The sequence below is a fragment of the Cynocephalus volans genome, chromosome 9 (genome assembly GCF_027409185.1).
Source record: "Cynocephalus volans isolate mCynVol1 chromosome 9, mCynVol1.pri, whole genome shotgun sequence".
Classification (NCBI taxonomy): Eukaryota; Metazoa; Chordata; class Mammalia; order Dermoptera; family Cynocephalidae; genus Cynocephalus; species Cynocephalus volans.
Window position 1 is genome coordinate 63,447,416 of NC_084468.1, and position 22,915 is coordinate 63,470,330.

A 22,915-nucleotide genomic window follows, 5' to 3' on the forward strand; every position below is an offset into this window, starting at 1 on the left:
CTAAGAAACTGACACAGATCAGAGGAGGCAAAGGAGACATGAGGACTAGAGGCAACGTGGTATGCTGGATTGGATCATGGAATAGAAAAGAGACATGTGATATTATAATATTTATGTTGGTTTTTTTTTATGGTTCCTGGCTCATAACTCTAATAACCCTTTCAATGTGGGGCACTTTAGGCCTCAGAAAACAGAGACTTTCTCCCTTACGTTCTCCTGCCTTCCTTTCATCTGCTGTCTTGGCTCCTTGAGGCAAGCCATAGAAACTAGAATCCCCCTCCCCGAGGTGGGTTATAGAAACCAGACCTGAAGCCAGCCATAAAGCCGTAATCTTTCTGCCTTGGTGGTGGCCATAAAGAAATTCTCTGACCCACCTTGTCTGATTGTAAGTCATGGGACCCCATTCCAGAAGGGGTCCTGTCCCGTGCTCAGGAGCAAGGAATGCAACACAGAGAGGTTAAGAAGAATCTGAACAAACAGGCCTTGCTGGGCTTCCTCACCAGGTCTGTTAGTGTTAGATCATACCCCTTTTGTCTAATCACATTTGTACGTGGTTGTCCGTACTTCAATCATGCCTATCCAACAAAGTCTCCATAAAAAACCCAAGAGTACAGAGTTTGGGGAGCTTCTGGACAGCAGAACTCATCCACTTGATAGGAGGGTGGCTTACCCCAACTCCACGGGAATGGAAGCTGCTGCATTCAGGACCCTTCCAGACCTTGCCCTGTGTATCTCTTCATCTGGCTATTTCTTTGTATCCTTAAAAATATCCTTTGCAATAAACCAATAAGTATGTGTTTCCAGGAGTTCTGTGAGCCACTCAAGCAAACTAATCAAAACCAAGGAGGGGGTTGTGGGAACCTGGTTTATAGCTGTTTGGTTGGAAATTCCAGAGGCCTGGTCTTTCAACTAACATCTGAAGTGGGGGGTGATCTTTGGGACTGAGCCCTCACCCTGTGGGATCTAATGCTCTCTTCAGGTAGATAGTGTCAGAATTGAATTAGAGCACACCCACCTGGTGTCTGCTGGAGAATTGCTGGCTTGCTTGCTGGTGGGGAGAAATGTCCACACATTTGGTCTCAGAAGTCAATCTTCTGTATTGTTGATTGTTGTTGAGTAAGAGCACAGAGGGAAACACACTACAGTTTATGTTTTTTCCACTCTTACAGACATTAATGGAAAATTGGTGAAATCTGAATAAAGACTATAGTTTAGTTAAAAGCAATGGCTATGGTTTGAATGTGTCCCCCAAAGTTTATTTGTTGGAAAATTAATCCCCCATGCAACAGTGCTGAGAGGTGTGACCTCTAAGAGGTGATTGGGTCATGAAGGCTCTGCCCATGTGAATGGATTAGTGTTGTTACCATAGAAGTGGGTTCCTCACAAAAAGATGACTTCAGCCCCTCGCCTCACCCCAGGCGCACGTGTGCATGAGCAAGTGCACTCTCTTGCCCTCCTGCCTTCAACCGTGGGATGATGCAGCAAAAAGGCTCTTGTCAGATGCAGGCCCCTTGACCTTGGACTTCCCAGACCCGAGTATTTTGTTATAGCAGCACGAAACAAACTAAGACATCAATGTACCAATGTTAATTTCTTAATTTTGACAAATTTATGTACTACAATTATGTAAGATGACAACTTTGACAACTTTAGGGGACACTGAATAAAAATTCAGATACAGGAACTCAACTGCCTACAAAATAATTTTGTAAATCTAAAATTATTTGAAATTAAAAAGTTTATTTTTAAAAAGATAGGAAAATAGAATAGCAAGATAATAGAGTTAAACTCAACTCTATTAAAAATGACAGTAAACTTGAATGGAATAAACACTGTAATTAAAAGTCAAAGATTACCAGAATGTATAAAGAAGACATATGTCTAGGTTGTTTAAAGAGATATGTTGGGCTGGTCAGTTAGCTCAGCTGTTTAGAGCACAGTGTTGATAACACCGAGGTCAAGGGTTTGGATCTCCATACTGGCCAGCTGCCAAAAAAAACAAAACAAAACAGGTAATTAAAAGAGACACACTAGATATTAGGCCCCAGATAGCTTGCACTTAAAAGAATTGAAAGAGTTATATCATACAAAAACTGATGTGGATATATTAATATATTAATAACTTGTTAATACCTAATAATGAATAATTAATATAAACAATTGATACATTTATTAATACTTGATCTATTAATGAAGGCCTAATTAATATATTAGGCCTAAGGGAAAAAAGTAGTCTTGGAACAAGAAGGCTGATTCAAAATAAAAATGAGGAAGAAGTTGGCCAGTTAGCTTAGTCGGTTAGAGACCAGTGTTGGTATATTAGTCCATTTCTGTTGCTTATAAGAAAATACACAGAACTGGTTATTTTATAAAGAAAGTGAAATTTATTGCTAACAGTTTCTGAGGCTGGGAAGTCCAAAGTTAATCTGGTGCTAGCAACAGCAACCCAAGGGTCTTGCATTGCAAGATGGTAGAAGCGGAGAGAGCAGAGAGAGAGAGAGACAGACTCTCTCTTCTTTTAAAGCCCTCAGAACCATGCCCTTGACCATCATTTTTAATCCATTCACTATGGCATGTTCCTACAATCTAATAATCTCTTCAAGGCTCCACCTTTCATCTACCATAATAAGATTTCCCACCCTCTTGACAGTCACAGAGGGGACCAAATTTCTAATACATAAAACTTGGGTGACACAATTCAAGCTTCAGTGAATTCTGGGGGAACATAATTCAGTCCACTGTAGTTGGTAACTCCAAGGTCAAGGGCTCAGATCCCAATATTGGCCAACCACCAAAAAAAGGGAGAAATTATACAAGATCCAAAACAATCTCAAAATTCTATGAACTTAATAACATCATCAAAATACATAAAGCAAAATAGAGACCAGTAAAAGATAATAGACAGACCTATAATCATAAAGATTTTAGTATACTCTTTTAATACTTAATAGAAAAATCAGTAAAAATATCAGTATAGTATAGAAGAGTTAAGCAACGTAATCAAGCAGCTTGACCTGACTGACATATATAGACACTTCAACCAGCAATTGCATAATCCCATTTATTTTTCCAGTTCACAGAGAACATTTTCTAAAAGAGACCATATATGGACCATAAAGAATGTATTGACACATTTTTAAATGGTGAAACTTTACAGAGGACATTTTCTGATCGTCAAGTTTTTTATGATGATTTATAATTTTCCTAGTTGAAAAATATATCCACACACTGTGTGTGTAAGTTCGCTGTGGTTTATAACTCATCTCTCAACTTCCTAAATTTTGCTTCTGTAATATCAGAGTCATCATGCTGTTTTCATGTTCAATATAACCATCTAGCGTAATAAAAACGCTTGCATGGAGATATTTCCTCATTTCCTACAATTTTTTTCTGACATATTCTTTTGTAATTTTGACATTCTTACATTTCTTGGGTTACATTATATGATTATAATGCAATTTAATTCCTCAATGCTAGCTCCACAAAAGTTTCAAAACCAGTCATAAGAAAAGGGAAATACAACGTTTACATTAAAATCTATTTTTTAAAGAAAGGCTTGGGAAATGTCCAAATCTAAACTATTAGATGGTGCTCACTGTTAATTGAAGTGAACTTGAATAATTATAGGTTGTTCAAGTCATCAGGATGTCTTTATTACAGGAATAAAGAGGAAAAGACTAGCTATGTTGCAGAAAGAAGTGTGCAAGCTAAGTATCAAAGAAGAAACATGTGTTTGGGGTTTTGGCTTTATCCGTTATTCATCTTTTGAAAAACCAGTCACAGTTTCCTGTATGTTGTGTGTATCTGATAAAAATTTAATATCTACCATTCACTCATTTTCTGCACACACCTTGAACCTGTAGGTTACCCCGGCATCCTCACCCTCCCCATGGTAGAGAGTCAGTCAATAAAGGTTACAGAGTGACCTGTGCACAAGGGCCAAGGAAATAGCGTGAGATGTACATGGAGGCTTCCCAGTGCAGGTAACATCCAGACTGACTGGAAGCAGATCCCAAGGCACATGACCTCCAGTGTCACAGATCTCCTGCACCCTCCTGCCTCAATGGCTCCCCTCTCCCTGCTTACAGGGTGAACTCCAGCTACAGGAGTTGCTTGCTGCTCCTGATACTTCCATGCTCTTTCCAACTGCCACGGCTTTTCTCACTTGGTCCTCTCCTTTTGGAATATTTTTTACCCCTCCGTGTTTTCCTATTTACTTGGAAAATTCTTCATCCTTTAAAACTCATATAAATAACCATCTCTCAGGAAAACTTCTCTGACACCTCTCAAAAACCCACTCCATATGAGCTGCGTTAGGTTCCCCACCTCACTCCCAATACCATGGGCATCATTTGTCATATTTACCAGCCTTTTCTAAAATCTATTTTTACATTCATCTCTCCTATGGCATTGAGATTTAGAGGGCAACAGAGTATGCCTCTTTGTATCCACAGGACCTAACTTTGTTCCAGATTATAAATGCTGTGAAAGTGTTGAAATAAATGGAGAAAGAAAGAAATGAAATTCATGTCAAAGATAACTCTAGCAGTAAGTGGAGCCAGTAAAAAAAACACAACTCAAACTGGCTTAATAACAAGAGGAGTCATTTCATTTCCCTGTGAAATAGAAAGACTGATGAGTAGTTGAGATAAAACTAGACACTGTAGTTCAAAATTTCTCTTCTCTAATCAGTCTCACTTTTCTCTGTGCTGACTTCATTTTAGGCAGGCTTTCCTCAAGTACTGGCAAAGCTACAAGCTTTGGTCCCCACAGCTACAACCCAGCAGGAAGAAAGGGCTGGTTTTATCAACCATTTCCTGCCAAAAAGGGCTTTAGGGAGTTTTCCTGACTTGGCAAGGGGTAGGTCACTTGGCCACCTCTGAGGATATCAGGGTGGCTGGGGGTTAGACCCAGACAGGAAGGACTGGCATATACTGCTTTGGGTCATCAGCTCACTCCTGGAACTTTGGGTGAAGTCACCCTAACTGAACCACCCAGGCTGGGAGGAAGGAGAGATGGTTTGCAAAGGAAAACCAGGGTTCTGTTCTCAGAAAAAGGGAGGAGTACAAACCAGGTAGAAAAGACAAATGTACTAGAGATTGAACTGGGTGGATGACATTGACACTTGAAACGATCTTGACTGATGAAGTGGATGGGTCTAGGAATTTAATGCTACATTCTTAGATCATCATTCTCCTTTCAAAGTCAGAGACATTATACTGGAAGCAGTAATTGCACCAAAATGGAGTTGGCAGTTGTAAAGATACAATTCCCCAAAGTAAGTGTGGGTAGAGCAGCACCGCACCACCCGCCTGTTCCTGCTGCTCCATCAGCACTCTATCAGTGCTTAGGATACAGCAGCAGCTCTGGATTTTAAGGAATATTTGATAGTGCCAATCAAATCTGCAAGATACAACAAATACGTTAGCTTAAAGGGAATTTAGAAATGCTTTAATTTTAGTTATGGCTCTATTCCTTTAAGATTGGTGTTTGCATGAGTTTAAAGTCTGAGCATGTAAATCTGTCATTGGTTGAAGAAGACACTCATTAAAACAAGAAAGAACTGGATTATTTCAGAAGAGCACCACTGCTTTCTTAATTTTTTGAAAAATAAATGCAGGGCTATTATGCATTGAATTATGAAAATTGATATACTAAAGAAGGAGATAAAAACCTTCACTTGTATTTCATTTTGTGAGCAACTCGCATATTATGTAAGTCATAGGCATTCCCTGCCCGGCAAAAATCTGGTTAAGTATTCCATGGGGCAGTTGAGAAGATTAAGTGGGTTTTATGTATACATTAAAGAGTTAGAACATTGCCTGTTACATCAAAGAGTTATTTGTTATAACATTTTATGTTTAGTCAGCATCTAATAAACACATAAAATGTGTCAGTTACTATGCATGTTAAAAAAAGAAAACTTTTAGCAAAGATCTGCTAAAGTTTGTTTTTCGGACTAAAGTTAAAAGTGCTTAATGAACAATCTCTTCACCTTTTCTTCTCTTTATAATTTATCTACAATAAGCAGATATGCAGGTATACATCTATAATCAGAAAAGTGAAATCATGTTTTTAACTTTAACGAATAGATATATTTTTGAGCCACTGATTATTTCAAGAAGACATTCTTTCCAACTAAGAATCCCTAAAATAGGAATAACAATAGTAGGATGGATGCAAATTCTCAATTGTTTTCGAGTTAGCCATATATATTATAGACTTTAGGTCATCTTTCATTTTGTATTCCTTTTTCAAAATTTAATTTTCCTGTAAAATCCGTTTTTCCCGCAACAGGATCGTAGTGATGATCAATAAGAAAAAACATAAAACATAAAGACAGAAACGTAGTCATTTATAAATCTTTTCTAATAAGCAGATTGGGGCTTTATTTATACTCGCATCTTTTAGTTGAAATTTCTAAAGCTATAATTAGAAAATGACACCAAAATTAAACTAGACAATGAAAAAGTTATTGTTTTTCCTTAAGAAAAAAATTAATACAAAAATTTTATATTGGAGGATTTCAGGTTTGTTTTGTTTTGAAAATATTCTTTTCTCTGTGTACAAGGATTTTATACCCAGGTGAATTTCGGCTTATGTACTGTGAAAGAAGCAATTTCTATTGAATTTATAAAAAGTATTTATAGTATTTGATGCATACTGGTGTTTTGCAAATGTTAACACATTCATTCATCATAATAATTCTTTGAGATAGATATCAGCATTTACAAGGGAATTTCAAAAAAAAAAATGTTGAAAAAGAGAATTAAAGGGTAGTAATCTTTCCGTGCACTTTTTTGGGGGGGAAAAGGGGGTCAGCTGGCCATCTGAGCCCGTGACCTTGGCGTTAATGAGGCCAGCCCTCCGTGAACTTTTTGAAGTGCCCTCCTATCTCCATTTTACAAAGGCACTGACAGGTTCGATGTCATGTACCGGTAGTTGGTGGAGTGGCGGTCCCTACCCTGGCAGTCTGCCCCTCTGCAGCATCCACCCCCTCCTCCTGCTGCCCTCCCTCCCCCCACCTTCCCACAAGCTGTGCCCACACCTCTCACAGTTCTGCCTCCAGAAACACACCTAAACCTCCTGACCAGTCGCAAAAATTAAATAAACAAAATAAAAGCCATCATTTATGAAAAATAAAAATTAGAAATTAAATAAACCGCCTGAAACCTGCCGGTAACCTGGCAAGAGACTTTAAAACTGAGGGTGAAAAATGAGCTACTTGATGACAAAGGCTCAGGTTAATAGCTTGGAATGCCTTCTTAGAAATCAATAAAAGGACACTATAACCGCGATTATTTCTCTAGAGGTAAAAAGAAATCACTGGAGGCAGGAAAATCCATATAACACGGAAATGAAATGAGATTTGTGCCCATAGAACAAGGAAGTGGGATAAGATTTGTGATCTACCACTTACATCGCTCACAGGACCACGTCTTTTTGCTACTTGGATGTGCGAAGCTTGCACTCACGCTGGGCGTCAGCTCTGTGGACCCTGTGAGCCCAGTGCAGCACTCCCCGCGCCCCCCAGCAACTCCAGGACAACCGGAGGTCCTTCTTCCACGGGTTAATCAACACCTTCATAAACCAAAGATGTGGTACTCGTGAATTTACTTTGGAAGTTCCAGAATTTCACGGAGGAAGGAAGCCATGAAGGATTACAACACTTTGTTCCAAATTACATACTGAATTAAACTTTTGACACTGGTCATCCGTGACCGCTGTGTGAAGATACGACACAAAGGGTGATTTATTTGTGTTTGTTAAATACCAGGAACAAGACAAACGTTCTTATGCGTAATCTCAAATGACAGAAGTATTTCAACACAATGCATTTATGCAAACATAATTAAAATTTTCAATAAAAAGACGTTTATTCGTATATAACAAATGGATAGCAGGTCTACCCCGCCCTCGCCTCCGCCGCCTTAGTTCCTCCAATCCTGATATCTAACGTTCTTCACGATGCCTTAATCTCCACCAGCGACACCACCTCCTACACTGGGGAGGGGTGTGGGGGGTCACTCGGCGCCCCTGTGCCCCTTCGCAGGCGGTAACTACAGCGCGGCCGGCGACTCACTCCACCTCTAGGGGTTTGGGGCAGAGAGCGAATGTCCCCGAGTCGCAGTGTCCCGTGACTTAACGCAGGAGGCGAGACGGGTCGGGACCCAGGGGCGGGGCCGGCGCCCTCGTTCCTGACTCAGAGAACGACCTGGAGCTGCGGGAATTTCCCCGGCCCGGGGGCTCCGGGCTTTCCCGCCCTAACCGTGCATAAAAGGGGCTCGCCGACGTGGGGGAGCCACAGCGCCCGCACCGCAGGCACCTCCCCGCCAGCTCTCCCTGCAGGCTCCGCCGCCCGACCCTCGTGCCCAGCCCCATGGCCCGCACCGCCACCCCCGCTGCCTCCTGCGCTCCCCGGCTCCTCCGGGCGGCGCTGCTGCTCCTGCTCCTGGTCACCGCCGGCCGCCTCTCGACAGGTGGGACCCGGCGTCCTGGGATCCCAGCGGCGGGTCAGGGCTGTGGTGGGCGCCCATCCGGGGACAGCCCCGTTAACCGAGTCTCTTCTCCCGACAGCGGCGCCCGTGGTCGGTGAACTGCGCTGCCAGTGCTTCCAGAAACTGCAGGGCATCCACCTCAAGAACATCCAAAGTGTGAAGGTGACGTCCCCGGGACCCCACTGCGACCAGACCGAAGTCATGTGAGTCCCTCCCGCGGTGCTGCTGCTCCCGCCAGAGTCGAGTCGCCCCGACCCTCCGGCTGTCCCCGACCCCGACCCCCTGCCCGACCTCCTGCCTCACGGGGACCCTCCCTTCTCTCTGCAGAGCCACTCTCAAGAATGGGCAGGAAGCCTGTCTCGACCCCACAGCCCCCATGGTTAAGAAAATCATCGACAAGATGCTAAACAAGTGAGTTATGGTTTCTGTCTACACGCGTGACTGGAGTCCTTGGTCACACATGCTGGCATCTGCCCCCTGAAGATTAGATCAGAGAAACCAGGGTTTAGCTGAATGACTGAAAAAAGCCATCATTATTGTCACAATCAAGTTTGCCGTGTGCTCTGGTGCCAGGATGTTTCCAGTGTCCTCCAGCCCACGCCAAACTCCTGTTCGAATGAGTGAGGGTGAATGTGTGTTCCTGAAAAATGAAGCAGATTTGGCTAATGATGCTAAAATGCCTTCTATCAACTAAGGAGTAACTTTTATTTCGGTCCCTCGGGGGCTTCAACCTAAAAAGTAGCACCCTAGTTTGAGGCCCCCTGGGTCTCTGAGCCTTCCTCGTGAAGAGCAGGAACTTTGCAGTGAATCCCTGAGTTCAAGCCTAGGTTCCAGCTCTTATTATCCCGAGTCTCAATAAATGGGAAAATAATAGTAGCTACTTCATGAGGTTTACCATGAATTTAAGTCAAGTCATGCATGTACAATTTTCGTCCAGTGTGATATCGTTTCGGCTGTTTGGAGCAAATAACACAGTTGTGACCGCAGGTCCAAAATTTCTGATTAAACAGCGTCCAGGAGCCTGGTATTTTATTTTGCTACAAAGTACAGCAGTGGTACAGGTAGTACCACTTGGTGTAGGGCTAAGAGAACGACCGCATTTGGAAAACCCTAGAACATCAGAAATCTAAGGCAGGAGGAGAGGGCTGTGCAGTCAGTTTCCTGAGTACCCGCTAACAGCAACCGTTTTTTCACCACAGGGGCGACACCAACTGACCTAGAGAGGAGGAGGTTTCCAGGTTACTTTTCCTGAAGGCGGTTCTGTCTTAGAAGAATCAAAGTGGAAGAGAAACAGATGGCTCCTGGGGACACATGGAATGTGTTTAATGTGTTAGACTGCTTCTTATGAGAGTCCTTCTATTTACTTATTTATATATGTATTTATTTATTTATTTTCAAAGCCTGTATATATTGTTCTTTCTTATATTTAAAGATATGGACATATGGATGTGTTTGGTAATTCACTTCGTTACTATAAAAGGTCATTTTTACGTTAAATCAAAATTAGTTCAGTCTTGACTATTTTCTAAATTAGAGATCATGGGTTTTAAGTGTTCTTCATTCATTAAACTAATATTTTTGTTTGGCGGGGGGGAACTCCACCAAGCCAGACACTATGACAGAGGCTGAGGATACATAGTGGGGGCCCAGGTAGATAGATCACCATTAAGGTAGGGGAATGTGTGTGCATATCTATTCTTGTAACTGTTTAGAAGAATGTCAGTTGCTATTCACTGTGGTCAACATTTCTGATGTTCAATGTTTTAATTATCCCTTGGACATCTTATGTCTTCCTTGTAAGGCATAATGCCTTTTGTAGTAATAATTATGCAATGTTTTTCTGTGTTTTGGAATAGATAAGTTTATTTATTGATGTATTTTTATTTGAGAAAAAACATGAAAATAAAGCTTTTACAAAAACGGTATGCTTAGGTTTGTTTTATACTTCTCAACCTCTTGTTCCTCTTGAGTATCCATGGTGCCAGGAATTTATAACAGACTGTAGCTCATGCCTACTTAAAGGCTGCCACTAGCTGGTACTTGTTTCTTGTTCAAGAAGGCATAGTTGATGCTTTCTCAAAGACTGGCCTCCAATTTAAAAATTCCTGTTTTACATAAAATGTTCATTTTGTTTTACTATAACCAACCTGTTATTCAATTCTAACTCTTTAAAATTTTTCAAATGTTAATAGGTATTTTTAAAAGAGTTGTCATTTAAATTATTTCGTTAAATGGTTTTTCAAACAATTCTGCATTCTTGTTCCTTTTAGAGAAGCTGGGAGCTAAGTTGTAGTAAGTGGATTCTTCCTTAGAACAAGAAAATTTGTGTGATGAAAAAAAAAGCAGAACAAGTGTGTGGCTGAGTATTAGTTCTTCACCTTTCACCTGTATAAAGATCTAATTGAGAAAAGTTTCATTTTCTAACCCTTATGAAGAGAGAACAAATACTAAATTTCATGCTGTTCCAATGCTTCATGGGTGTGGTGAATGTTTTCTAAGCCTTATAAATTTTAAGTTAAATTGCCCAGGATGACGGGAGCACATTAGGCCTCCGCAACAGAAACAAACAAGGGCTGTCATCTCATGGTAGGGAAAGATCTGAGTCATCTGGAAAAGAACACCTTCCAAACCTGGAAAGGAGGAAAGCTTGTGCACACCTGGAGAGGGGAAGACCAGGTAGGGGGTGTGTTTGTCTCTGAATCAGGACCTGTTCCGGGGCTCCTGAGCCCTAATTTATTGCCTTCAGCAGGGGAAGAGGCCTGGTTGGTGGCCTGACACCTGGGTGCCTGTGCAGGCTTGTCCTAAGCAGCTGGGCCCCTATTTCCTCCCTGAAAAGTAAATATTGCAGTCTCTTCATAACTCCAATGTGTAAAAATACAAAATTACAACAAATTTGTTTTAAAGATCTCAATTGGCTTTACTGCAGTTCTAGAATCGGGCAACATTTCATTCCACACAATAGAATAAGTGCTCCAATAAGTTGAGCAAAAGAGGTCGGTTTTACAGACAAAAAAAAAGGGTGGGGGGGCTCAAGAAAGAAACAAAGCAGAAAAAGTAAATTGGTCATTTCAAAGTTACCTTCCTTGTAAGGCAGGACAGTTGGCAAAACAATAGGAAGATGACTGACTGGTTAACATCTGATTACTTCAGGTTACTCTTTGTGTAAGGATTAAAACAGAGTGAACTTCACTGTCATGCCGACTGAAAATTGAAACTGGCCCGTTTGTGAAATTAAGCTGTTATCTTTCTCTCCTGAAACTTGATTTTGGTTTGGTGAGCAGGGGTGACTCCATGTTGATTTTTAGTCTGGTCTATTGGGACCTAGTGTAGGAGTTTAGTCTAATACAAAGGCCTCCTATAATTTTTAATGATTTATTTGCTCAGAATGAATGAGATAAAATGGAAAAGCAATATTTAAAATTTACAACAATAAACAAATGCAAACCATTCTGCCAGCTCCATAAATGGCAGCACTGATTCCTTAACTTTGAGTCCCGGACATATACTTTAGGCTGTGGGAAATAAAACTTCCTTGGATTTCTTGGTGTTCTTGTGAAAAGTCCTTTCCACTTATATCATCAGAATTAAATCAGTAGCCATTTGTAGAACTAAAGACGTGGATTCTAAAGGATACTAAAAAGGTCTCCAATCTCCCCCAGGAGGGCCCAAGGGTTATATCCTGTATTTGGTCCCTAGGTATTTACATGTCAAAAGACATGAAGCCATAGAACTTAGAGACCAGCATAGGTCATACCAGTGCAGACAGGGTATTATCTAGATCTTGGAGCGATTTTATTTACATACCAAAGGGTTGGAGCTAGGACTAAGGCTCATTATGTTTCCATGGAGACTCTTTCAGGAGGGGAGGGGGACAACTTCCTCCTTCCTCTTTATAATCTGAGAAAATCATCTTATCCTCATCCCTGCCCTGTAGAGTGTCTGGTACTGGAGGGGACAATAGTGTGGAGTATACTAACATTAATAAAGCAAATGTATTTCACAGGGTCTAGCATCCAAGGCCCTGTAGTTTCAGGTATAGCCTGTTTTAAAATTACAAATAGAAATGTTAAGCTTGTGAAAGAAAGGAAACTTTCCCTGGGCTAAAGCCTCTGCTGTAGATAAAGAATTGTAACACAGCAAAATTGCTGGCTGTAAGGGCAGATGTCCTTGGTGCAGCCAAACCTAATGATTGTTGCCATGACAATTATCTTACTGTTCTTTTGTAACCACCTCTGTTCCTTTTCTGTAACTTTCTGGCCTGGAGAATAAATACTGAAAGAAGACCCTAGTTTGGTGTTATTTTCCAAGGAATACTGCTCTCTTGAGGGTTCCTGGAAATTAACCCCTTCGGGGCTTCTCACTGCTCAGAAGAAATGGGCTTTGAGTAATCCTCTGCATCTCTGTCACCCTGGGAGAGGTGACAAATGGTGCCCCATGTAAGGCATTCTGACTCCACAGATCAGAGACTGACCTGCCAATCCTTGAAAAGTGAAGGACGTCCAACATTTGAATTTACTCATCCCAGTAAGGAAATCACAGGTGGCTTTCAATTAGTGACTGCATGCCTGCAGCAGGCCAAGCTAGCTTTTAACCTGAAAGTTTTTTTCTCTTTCTTTTTTGCTTATAAAATATGGAAAATTCTTTAACAAAAAGGGAGAGTTGACGTAAATTACAACTCCAATGTCTCCTTAAAGCAGGCAGCTGTAAAGTAACTGAATGGCAGCTTGTAAAACCATTAGTGGTTATTAAACAACAATATCCTTGGTACCCCAAGGAAGGGAGTCTTGACATAAAAATTGGGGAACAAATTGATCACTGGTTAATTTCTACAATGGGTCTCATCAAGGCGTCCCATCTAACAAATTGGAATCTATTTCAAGTCACTTTGAGACCTATTCAAGACCTTAACAAAAAAGAAAGACATGTTTATGTCACCAAAAAAGGATAAAACTTAATCTTTGCCAGTAACTGAAAAAACTTTAAATTGGACAAACTAAAGTAAAAGAAGTTAACATTTCTTTACAATGTTAGTTTTGTTTGAGCATGTTTTCTTTTCTTAACTGCATGTGCTTCTCTTTTTCACCAAAGACTCTGAGGCTTTATGAGAAACACAGCCCTGGCACCAATCAGACCTCCTTTTGGGTCTGCTGCCTTTCTCTGGAAACCTCAAAAGCCAAATGGCTTCATCTCTGTTTAATAGCTCAGCCCTTAAGCTCAGTAACCCATTTGAGAAACAAAAACTAGACTAAAATCTACCTGTTTTTTTTTTTTTTTACCTTCCTTTCTCTAAAACAGGGTGAGGCCTCACAGATAAGCTTTAACATTTTTTAGAAACACAATTTAAACATGACTATCCTTTTATACTAATGAGTTTTCTATTTTATCTGTCTCCTTATTATATTTTAAATAACACCTATAAAATCCTTATTGTTTCTGTTTATGTCTGCATGTATATGTACATAAATGTATGTTATGTCTACATGTTCATATGATCATGTCTGTATGTGTGTTTGTATTGTCAGCATGGTACCAAATTGGCTTATAATTAATGCATGCTCATTAAATAAATAAGTATACTTTTCAAGTTCACATGACTTTAATTTTCTAAAGTTTTGATAAAAGAAATATATTCTCAAAGTTTGATTTAAACCTTTTGCCTAAATTTGTCTTTAGGTCAACACATTTTGTGGTATGCTTAATACTTGTTTAATTTGTTTAAGAACTAAAAGCTGTAAGAGAACTGGCTTCTGGGCTTCTCCCAAAGCCCTGCACGTGTCTTGTTATTAGCTTGTGTTTGGTTTTAAGTCTCTAAATTCTGGACACCAAACAGAGGGCCATGGTGAGATCAGAGGACATAATGTGTCCACAATACATGGGCCATCAGCTGTAGGACAAAACCCAATACATCTCCTCCTTATCTCAGCTCTGCCTCCCAGCCATGCTGGAAGAAACAATATCTTTTAGACATCATCTTTGTGAATGCTGTCCTCTGAATTTAGCTCCACATGGCTTCTCTGGATTCCACATGGCCTTAAATGCCATGTGGGTACTTGGGATCCAGGATGGCTGGTGAAAGGAGACCTATGCCCAATATCTCATAGGCCCTAGTTTACATTATCTGATAATGGTATAGATTTAATACACCAAGTTTTTGGCTGGGAAACCATAAATATTTATTTGGTAAAAATAGCTGATGTTCAAACTGGGCTTTGTGTAATCTGCTCTGACAAATGGACCTCCATTTACTAACCTGAATGTATAAAGATGTTCTTATCAGTGCACATCATTGCCTAGATTTACTAATCAAACAGGATTACATTTGTCTTTGCTAGAGGCTTTTAAGTTGTAAATCCTGCCAAAACCAGAAAAACCTTTCTATATATAATTTTTAGGCAAATGAGGCCAATTTAACATTGATAAAAAAAAAAGACAAGTATGTAAAAAAGAGAGGTGATATAAAAAAAAGCTATGGATGCGAAGATGTACTTGTGATTAAAAAGGCTGAAGGGAAAGAAAATATTTTTATGGGAAAAGACATCTGGTACAATGTATTCTTGTCCTAGAGTAAAATAACTGGCTATTTAAAAAAATTAAAAGTATAGAAAAAAAAAATGAAAAGTCTCAAGTATGTCGTCAAATGTCTGAGTAAGTCATGATAATGGTTTGTGTAGATAAGTTTGTTAAAAAGGTTTTACAGTAAAAGGATTGACTGGATTTAAAAACAAATTATGTGTGAGTTTCTCTAAAAATTAATATCCAAAATATTCTATACAGAGTTAAATTTTGCTCTCCTACATTAAAACAACCAGATTTCCTGAAAGCATTTAACTACTCTTAATAGAAAATTGTAAAAAGTTTTCTGTATCTTTTAAATAACTGGCATAGGAAACTTATTTCATGTTTTATCATAATTTCTTGTGCTCTTTGCCTTTAAAATCCTTTGTCACTTTGGTTTTATTTTTGTAATGATTTGTGTTTTAAGCCTCTGTTATTCAACTAAGTTTCCAAAACCAAATTCTAAAACTTCAGACTTGAACTAACTTTGAGAGGTTCCAAGGGCCTTGGAGCTTCTCAAAGGATATATAAGAGATGTATCAAAACCAATTGGCTTATTTTATCAATTAGACTATATGAAAAACATTGTCAAAACAAGAAATAATGTTTGACCTTCTTTAGTTATACTAGGATGTTATTAATATTTGCTCCAAAATCTTGTAAGGTTCTTGGAAGATTCTGTGTCTTGATGTAAATGCTACTGGTCATAATCTTGGTTCAATTATAATTTTAAAATGTTATGTCTTCAAATATTTCATGAGAAAACTGACAGGCACAGTTTCCTGACAAACTGTGAGTTCATACCTTTGAACTGAATTTCCAAAATTCAAACGAAGAAACTGATGGGTTTGTGAAATTACTCACCAAGGTCAAAACAATAAAAGTTAATTACATAAAACTAATAAATTGATTAAAAGGAATTACAGGTTTTTACAGTTTTTATTTTGAAACATTGCTCATTAATGTCTTGTTTTGCAGTTTTAAGAAAACTCTCTTAAGCTATCTATAACTAACAACAGTGTGGTAAAATATAATTTAAAACAGAGATACAATCATTTGTTTTCCTTCTATTTGGTCCCCCCAAATTTAATAATTTTGAGTATCTTTATGATTCTTATGGTGATGTGGCTATTTTCATAAGTTCAATAAAAATTGACTCTTTATAACAGTATATAATTTAAAAACTTTGGTTATAAAATAGCATGTCTCTTCTAAGTTCCTGACCCCTCTTCCTTTGCCCTAATTTGGCCTAACTGCTGTTTCATCTTTCCCCCTGACGTGGGACATGTCAACCTGAGAATGAGACTTCCCAGTGCTGAGGGATCTATACAAAGAAAAGTAAGACCTTTTCAATCAGAAAATTGTGTCTGCTGTGTAGTGTACGGCTAAAAATAGTCCTGTGGGAATTTGGAGTAGTAGGCATACGCCTAGTAGTGAGTCGAAGTTTCATCATGTTGAAATATTTGATGGTGTAGGTAGGTCGATGAATAAGTGGTTGATGATTTTGAGGAAGGGGTGTGATTTTCAGATGTTGGTCATTAGATTCTTATAGTTGAAATACAACAGTGGTTCTTCATGTCACTGCTCATGGTTGTAGTCCATGTAAGAATTATGATGTATATTGCATTCTTGTTGAGTGTTGCTTTTGTCATTGGTTTTGTAGGGTTCTCTTCAAAGCCTTCATCTATTTATGGTAGGTTGGGGTTGCTTGTTAGTGGGGAGTTGGTTGTGGTATTGTGGTCAGTTTCAGGGGGTCGTTTTTAGGGTTGATGGTATTTTGGGTTTATTTGGGAGGTATGGTGGTAATGTTCGGGTATACTACTGCTATGGCTACCGAGGAGTATCCTGAGGCTTGGGGTTCAAATGTTGTTATCTTGGGGGCTTTATTGTTGGGGTTGGTAATAGAATTGTCCATGGTTTTGTGGATGTTATATTATGACGAGGTGGAGGTCATTATTAGTTTTAAGTCTCAAGAGTGATAGTGACAGGTGACTGGGATTGTGCCTTTTGCTTTCAACAGTCCTGTAAAAAGGAAATAAGATGGTCTGGAGAGTTGTGAATAGATTAAATGGACTTGGTCCCATAGCAGCAAGTTAGAGCTTGGAGATGTCTGCTCTGTGGGCAAGAAGCAGATAGAAGTCCACAGAATTGCCTAATGAAGTCCTGCCACAGAGCTATCAAAATACAAAACCAGGAAGAGAATTGAGGCTTTTGAGCATTAGTTCAGGGGTCTTGCAAAAAACTGACAGTTCTCACGACCTGTCAAAGAGGCCTGCCTTTGTGCCCATTGCGGAACTGTAGTTTCCCTCTGCTCAGGAGTCTCCTCAGATTCCTCACTATGACCACTGCCAAGTGGACTAAATGGAAATTATGAACATTGTAGCCAAACACACTTGGGAAAAATCTCTGCCACTTTTTGTGACCTTGCCAAATGACTTACCTCTTCTGAGTTTCAATGTCCTCATCTGTAAAATAAAAACAACCCTCGTAGGGTTGTTGTGAGGTTTCAAGATAATACACCAAAAGCATTTACAATAGTACAGGAACAAAGCAGTACTCTGCAAATGGTTGTTACAATTAGTACTATTTATGTTATCTATGTCAGAATAGACAATTATTTTTTGAGGAGGGAGACATAAGACACAGTTCTAAATGAAGTATTCAATGTGATTTACAAATTTGTATAGCCCTGAGAGCAGCCGGAACATGATGGTAATGCAATAGGTTATTTAAAAAAACCTGAACATCTGATAATCTTAGGATTTAAAGTGTCTAGAATTCACTATAAATTAAATCTATTATCAATCTGGCATTGGGTCATAGTTCTCAAAACAGGGACCCATGAAGATCCCTGAAAACCTAACCACAATCTCTGACAAATTCCGTAAAAAATGCCATTAAATCCTAAGCTAATTTGAAGTTGGTAACAACTCCTTTATTTTGATTCTTTAACTAATTTTTATCTTATGTTTATATATTTATTCCCTTATTATGATAATGGTAGCTATAAACATTGATACACAATTTGGTCACCTTCACTTGGTACGTAGAGAAGTAAACCTCAAAGAGGTCAAGATTGTGTCTAACTAGTGTTTCTAATTCATTGTAGGTTTATCCTTGGCAAAAAGACCAAGAACTCAGCCATCAGTGGAATGTTCTGAAGTCATTCAATCTTATTTCATGTTGAGATGTCTCCCTAATATGCCATTTCCTGTCACAAAGCTGTCCTTCCTGGAGCATGCAATACTTTCAGCCTTTTCTTTGTATGCTGAGTTTTTATTTATCTTTTCAGATGCAACTCAATGGTATCTCTCCCTGTGAAGGCAAATGAAATACTCTGATTTTTGAGGCTATATATAAAGTGGCACTGTATTTACAATTCCATTAATTATTTAGTTAAAGGGTTTGATTTGGAAGATGGTGGTGGCTGCGGCGGTGGGCGCAGAGTAGCTGAGGTGGAAAAGGCGGCCACTGGGCCTCAGGCAGCCGGGAAACTTGTGGACCTTCCTCTTGCCATCTCTTAAGGGAGGACCGCTGCTGGTGGCCGGTCGTGGGGGGTGACCGCCACTTTGCCCCCGGCAGGAGAGGCTGCCTCATTTACAGGCAACAGCTTTGAAGTGTGGAGCAGGAAAAGAACTGTTTCTTAGCTGCAAAAGTGAATCTCAAAACAGGGAACACGGCGCCAGGGCTGCTGTGGATGCAGACAGGATCCCGGAGGCCAGGGCCGCGCTGAAGGCGGCCAGCTGCTCTATTCAGGATTCGAGGTTTCAGGCCAGCATTAAAGAAGATTCCTGAGAGTGCCCGAGCCGCGCCGCGACTGAACAGCCCGAGGTGGCAGCGGCCGAGAACAGGGAAGGCGACAAACCAGAGACAGAAAGTGAACACCCGACCTGGCAAAACCCTGTGAGTGACCCCTGGCCCAGCTCTATTCGGGGGGATTACGCCCACCCGGCTCCCGCCTGCATCACCAGGCCACTCAACGCCCTGGGGCTGCCTCCATTTCCCCAGGTGCTAGCAGCTCCACCCGGCTCTGCCGTCACTGAGCCTTCCCACTTGCTTGGCCCGGCGAGGGGCTTTCTGGAGCCTGCGGGCCAGCCTCCCCACCCACTCCCTCCGTGGTTCTCTGGAGGGGCTGGTGGCGGGGGGCGTCCTCGGCCAGTGTCAGGAGGGCAAGGAAGTACGGGCGGGCCGACTGTCACTCCACCACACCCTGGACTCCAGCCCCCGGTAAACTTCCTGTTACTGGGAGGCAGATACCATCTCTGCGGCCACCAGTTCGGAAAAAAGCCTAACCAATTTCTGGTTGGGAATAGTGTGGTAGGAGAGTTCCCAGGTCCACTTGAACCTGCCGGAGAGCAGGCTGCAGGTGGGCACTAGATTCGGTCTATGCCGGGGGGATACAAAGGTGAACAAGACCCGAGAAAGATCTACACAGTGCTACAAAGGCACCCAGAGAGACCGGGCATCTGTGCCTAGCAGAAACCTGGTAGACTTCCTGGGCGAGGCGGTGCCGAGCAGGGTCTTGAAGGCCCAGCTGATAGAAGAGGGGCGCAGAAGACACGCCCCAGCCCAGCGCAGTGCGCACAGAGTGGGGAGATGTGCGACCTGGGAGGCGGAGACTCGACAGAAACCACACACCCTGTGGGGTCGCCACTGCAGGATCCAACAGCCTGGGCCAGAGCACACGGAAGAGGGAGAAGTCCTGCACAGGAAGTGAAAGCTCAACAGAGATCACACACCCTGTGGTACGTGATCCACCAGCCCAGCAGAGTCCAAGCTGACCAGAAAGGTGGCTCCCCGGAGAAGCCCAAGACCCGAGGCAACCACACACACAAGGCACTAGAGGCCAGCTGAGCAGTCACGGAGGGAGCCATACCAAATTGGCAACCACAGCAACATCCTAGTTAGTCATTAGTCTCAAACCAGTGGTCTGTGAAACCCCCTGCCACAATGAATAAACACCAAAAAAAAGATAACAGAAATACAAAAAATCAAGAAAGTACACCACCAAAAGTTAATAAATTTCAAACTCTAGATCCTATAGAACAAGAAGCCACTGAAATAACTGACAAGGAATTTCGAGTGATAATTCTAAGGAAACTGAATGAGATACAAGAAAACTCAGCTAGACATCATGATGAAATGCGGAAAAGTATACAGGATCTGAAAGAGGAAATGTACAAGGAAATCAATGTCCTGAAAAAAAATGTTGCAGAACTTGCTGAACTGAAGAAGTTATTCAGCAAAATAAAAAACACAATGGAGAGTTTAACCAGCAGGCTTGTCGAAGTCGAAGAGAGAACCTTTGAACTTGAAGATGGGCTGTTTGAAATAACACAAGCAGACAAAAAGAAAGAAAAGAGAATCAAGGACATGGAAGAAAATCTGAGAGAGATATCAGACAACCTCAAGCGCTCAAATATCCGAGTCATGGGTATTCCAGAAGGGGAGGAAAATGGAGATTCCGTTGAAAACATATTCAACAAAATAGTGGCAGAAAACTTCCCAGGTATAGGAAAAATCACAGATCTTCAGATCCAGGAAGCTCAACGATCTCCAAATGTATTCAACCCCAAAAGGCCTTCTCCAAGACATGTCATAGTCAAATTGGCAAAACTCAGAGACAAAGAGAGAATCTTAAAAGCTGCAAGAGAGAAGCGTCAAATCACCTATAAGGGAGCCCCAATCAGGCTAACATCAAACTTCTCATCACAAACCCTAAAAGCTAGACAGGAATGGGATGATATTTTCAAAATACTAAAAGACAAAGATTGCCAGCCAGAAACACTCTACCCTGCAAGGCTATCCTTCCGAAACGAAGGGCAAATAGTATATTTCTCAGACAAACAAAAACTGCGGGAGTTCACTACCACATGACCACCCTTACAAGAAATCCTCAAGGGAGTACTGGGTTTGGTTCCTGAAAAATAACTACCACTGCCATAAAAACCCAAGAAAAATCAGTATCAACTAGTATAATAAAAATGGCACCCATGAAGAGAAAACAAGCAAACAAAAACACTATCTACAACCTAAGGAACCAACAAACACAGAAACCAAACAGTAAATCAGAAAGCAAGGAACAAAAGACACCTAAGACAACCAAACAACCAATAAAATGCTAGGAATAAATCAACACCTTTCAATAACAACTCTTAATGTAAAAGGCTTAAACTCCCCAATCAAAAGACACAGACTGGCTGACTGGATCGAAAAGGAGGACCCAACTATATGCTGCCTACAAAAGACCCACCTCACTCATAAAGATTCACACAGACTAAGAGTGAAAGGATGGAAAAAGATTTACCATGCAAACAGAAAAGAAAAACAAGCTGGAGTAGCTATTCTTATATCTGACAAAATAGACTTTAAACCAAAAACCATAAAAAGAGACAATGAGGACACTACTTAATGATAAAAGGACTGATGTATCAAGAAGACATAACAATCATAAATATGTACGCACCCAACGTTGGAGCAGCCAGATTTATAAAACAAACTCTATTAGACCTAAAGAAGGAAATAGACACTAATACCATAATAGCAGGGGACCTGTACACCCCACTGTCAATATTAGACAGATCATCTAGGCAAAGAATCAGTAGAGAAACACAAGATCTAAACAAGACTCTAGACCAATTGGAATTGGCAGATATCTACAGAACATTCCACCCAACAACCTCAGAATATTCATTCTTCTCATCAGCACATGGATCATTCTCCAGGATAGATCACATATTAGGTCACAAATCAAGTCTCAATAAATTCAAAAAAATTGGAATTATCCCATGTATCTTCTCAGACCACAATGGATTAAAACTAGAAATTAATAACCAGCGAAACTCTGGAAACTATACAAACACATGGAAATTAAACAGCATTCTACTTAATGACATATGGGTCCAAGAAGAAATCAAGCAGGAAATCAAAAAATTTATTGAAACTAATGAAAACAATGATACATCATACCAAAACCAGTGGGATACTGCAAAAGCAGTATTGAGGGGAAAATTTATTGCATTAAACGCTCACTTCAGAAGAATGGAAAGATGGCAAGTGAACAACCTAACACTTCACCTTAAAGAACTAGAAAAACAAGAACAATCCAAACCTAAAGTTAGCAGACGGAAAGAAATCATTAAGATCAGAGCAGAACTGAATGAAATTGAAAACCAAAAAACAATTCAAAAGATCAACGAATCAAAAAGTTGGTTTTTTGAAAAGATAAATAAAATTGACAAATCATTAGCATGGCTAACAAAAAAAAGAAGAGAGAAGACTCAAATAACAAAAATTAGAAATGAAAAACGCGATATTACAACTGATTCATCTGAAATACAAGGAATCATTCGAGACTACTATAAACAACTATACGCCAACAAATTTGAAAATCTGGAGGAAATGGATAAATTTCTGGACACACACAAGCTCCCAAAACTGAACCATGAAGACGTAGAGAATTTGAACAGATCAATAACAATAAAGGAGTTTGAAGCTGTTATCAGAAGGCTCCCAACAAAGAAAAGCCCAGGACCAGATGGATGCACAGCAGAATTTTACCAAACATTCAAACAGGAATTGACACCGATTCTTTACAAACTATTCCAAAAGATTGAAACAGACGCAAATCTCCCAAACTCATTCTATGAAGCAAACATCATCCTGATACCAAAACCAGGTAGAGATATAACCAAAAAAGAAAACTACAGGCCGATATCCTTGATGAGTATACATGCAAAAATCCTCACTAAAATACTAGCAAACAGAATACAGCAACACATACGTAAAATTATTCATCACGATCAAGTGGGATTTATCCCAGGGATGCAAGGTTGGTTCAACATACGCAAATCAATAAATGT

General features: G+C 40.4%; 1 protein-coding gene across 1 annotated transcript; it reads left to right on the plus strand.

Moving 5' to 3' along the window:
- The first annotated feature begins 8,329 nt into the window (after positions 1–8,329).
- LOC134386380 (growth-regulated protein homolog gamma-like) lies at positions 8,330–10,336 on the plus strand. The gene is made up of 4 exons (XM_063108510.1): positions 8,330–8,480; positions 8,578–8,701; positions 8,826–8,909; positions 9,698–10,336. Exons 1-4 carry the CDS (start codon positions 8,381–8,383, stop codon positions 9,711–9,713), a joined length of 324 nt encoding a protein of 107 aa, XP_062964580.1. The 5' UTR covers positions 8,330–8,380; the 3' UTR covers positions 9,714–10,336.
- The last annotated feature ends 12,579 nt before the right edge of the window (positions 10,337–22,915 follow it).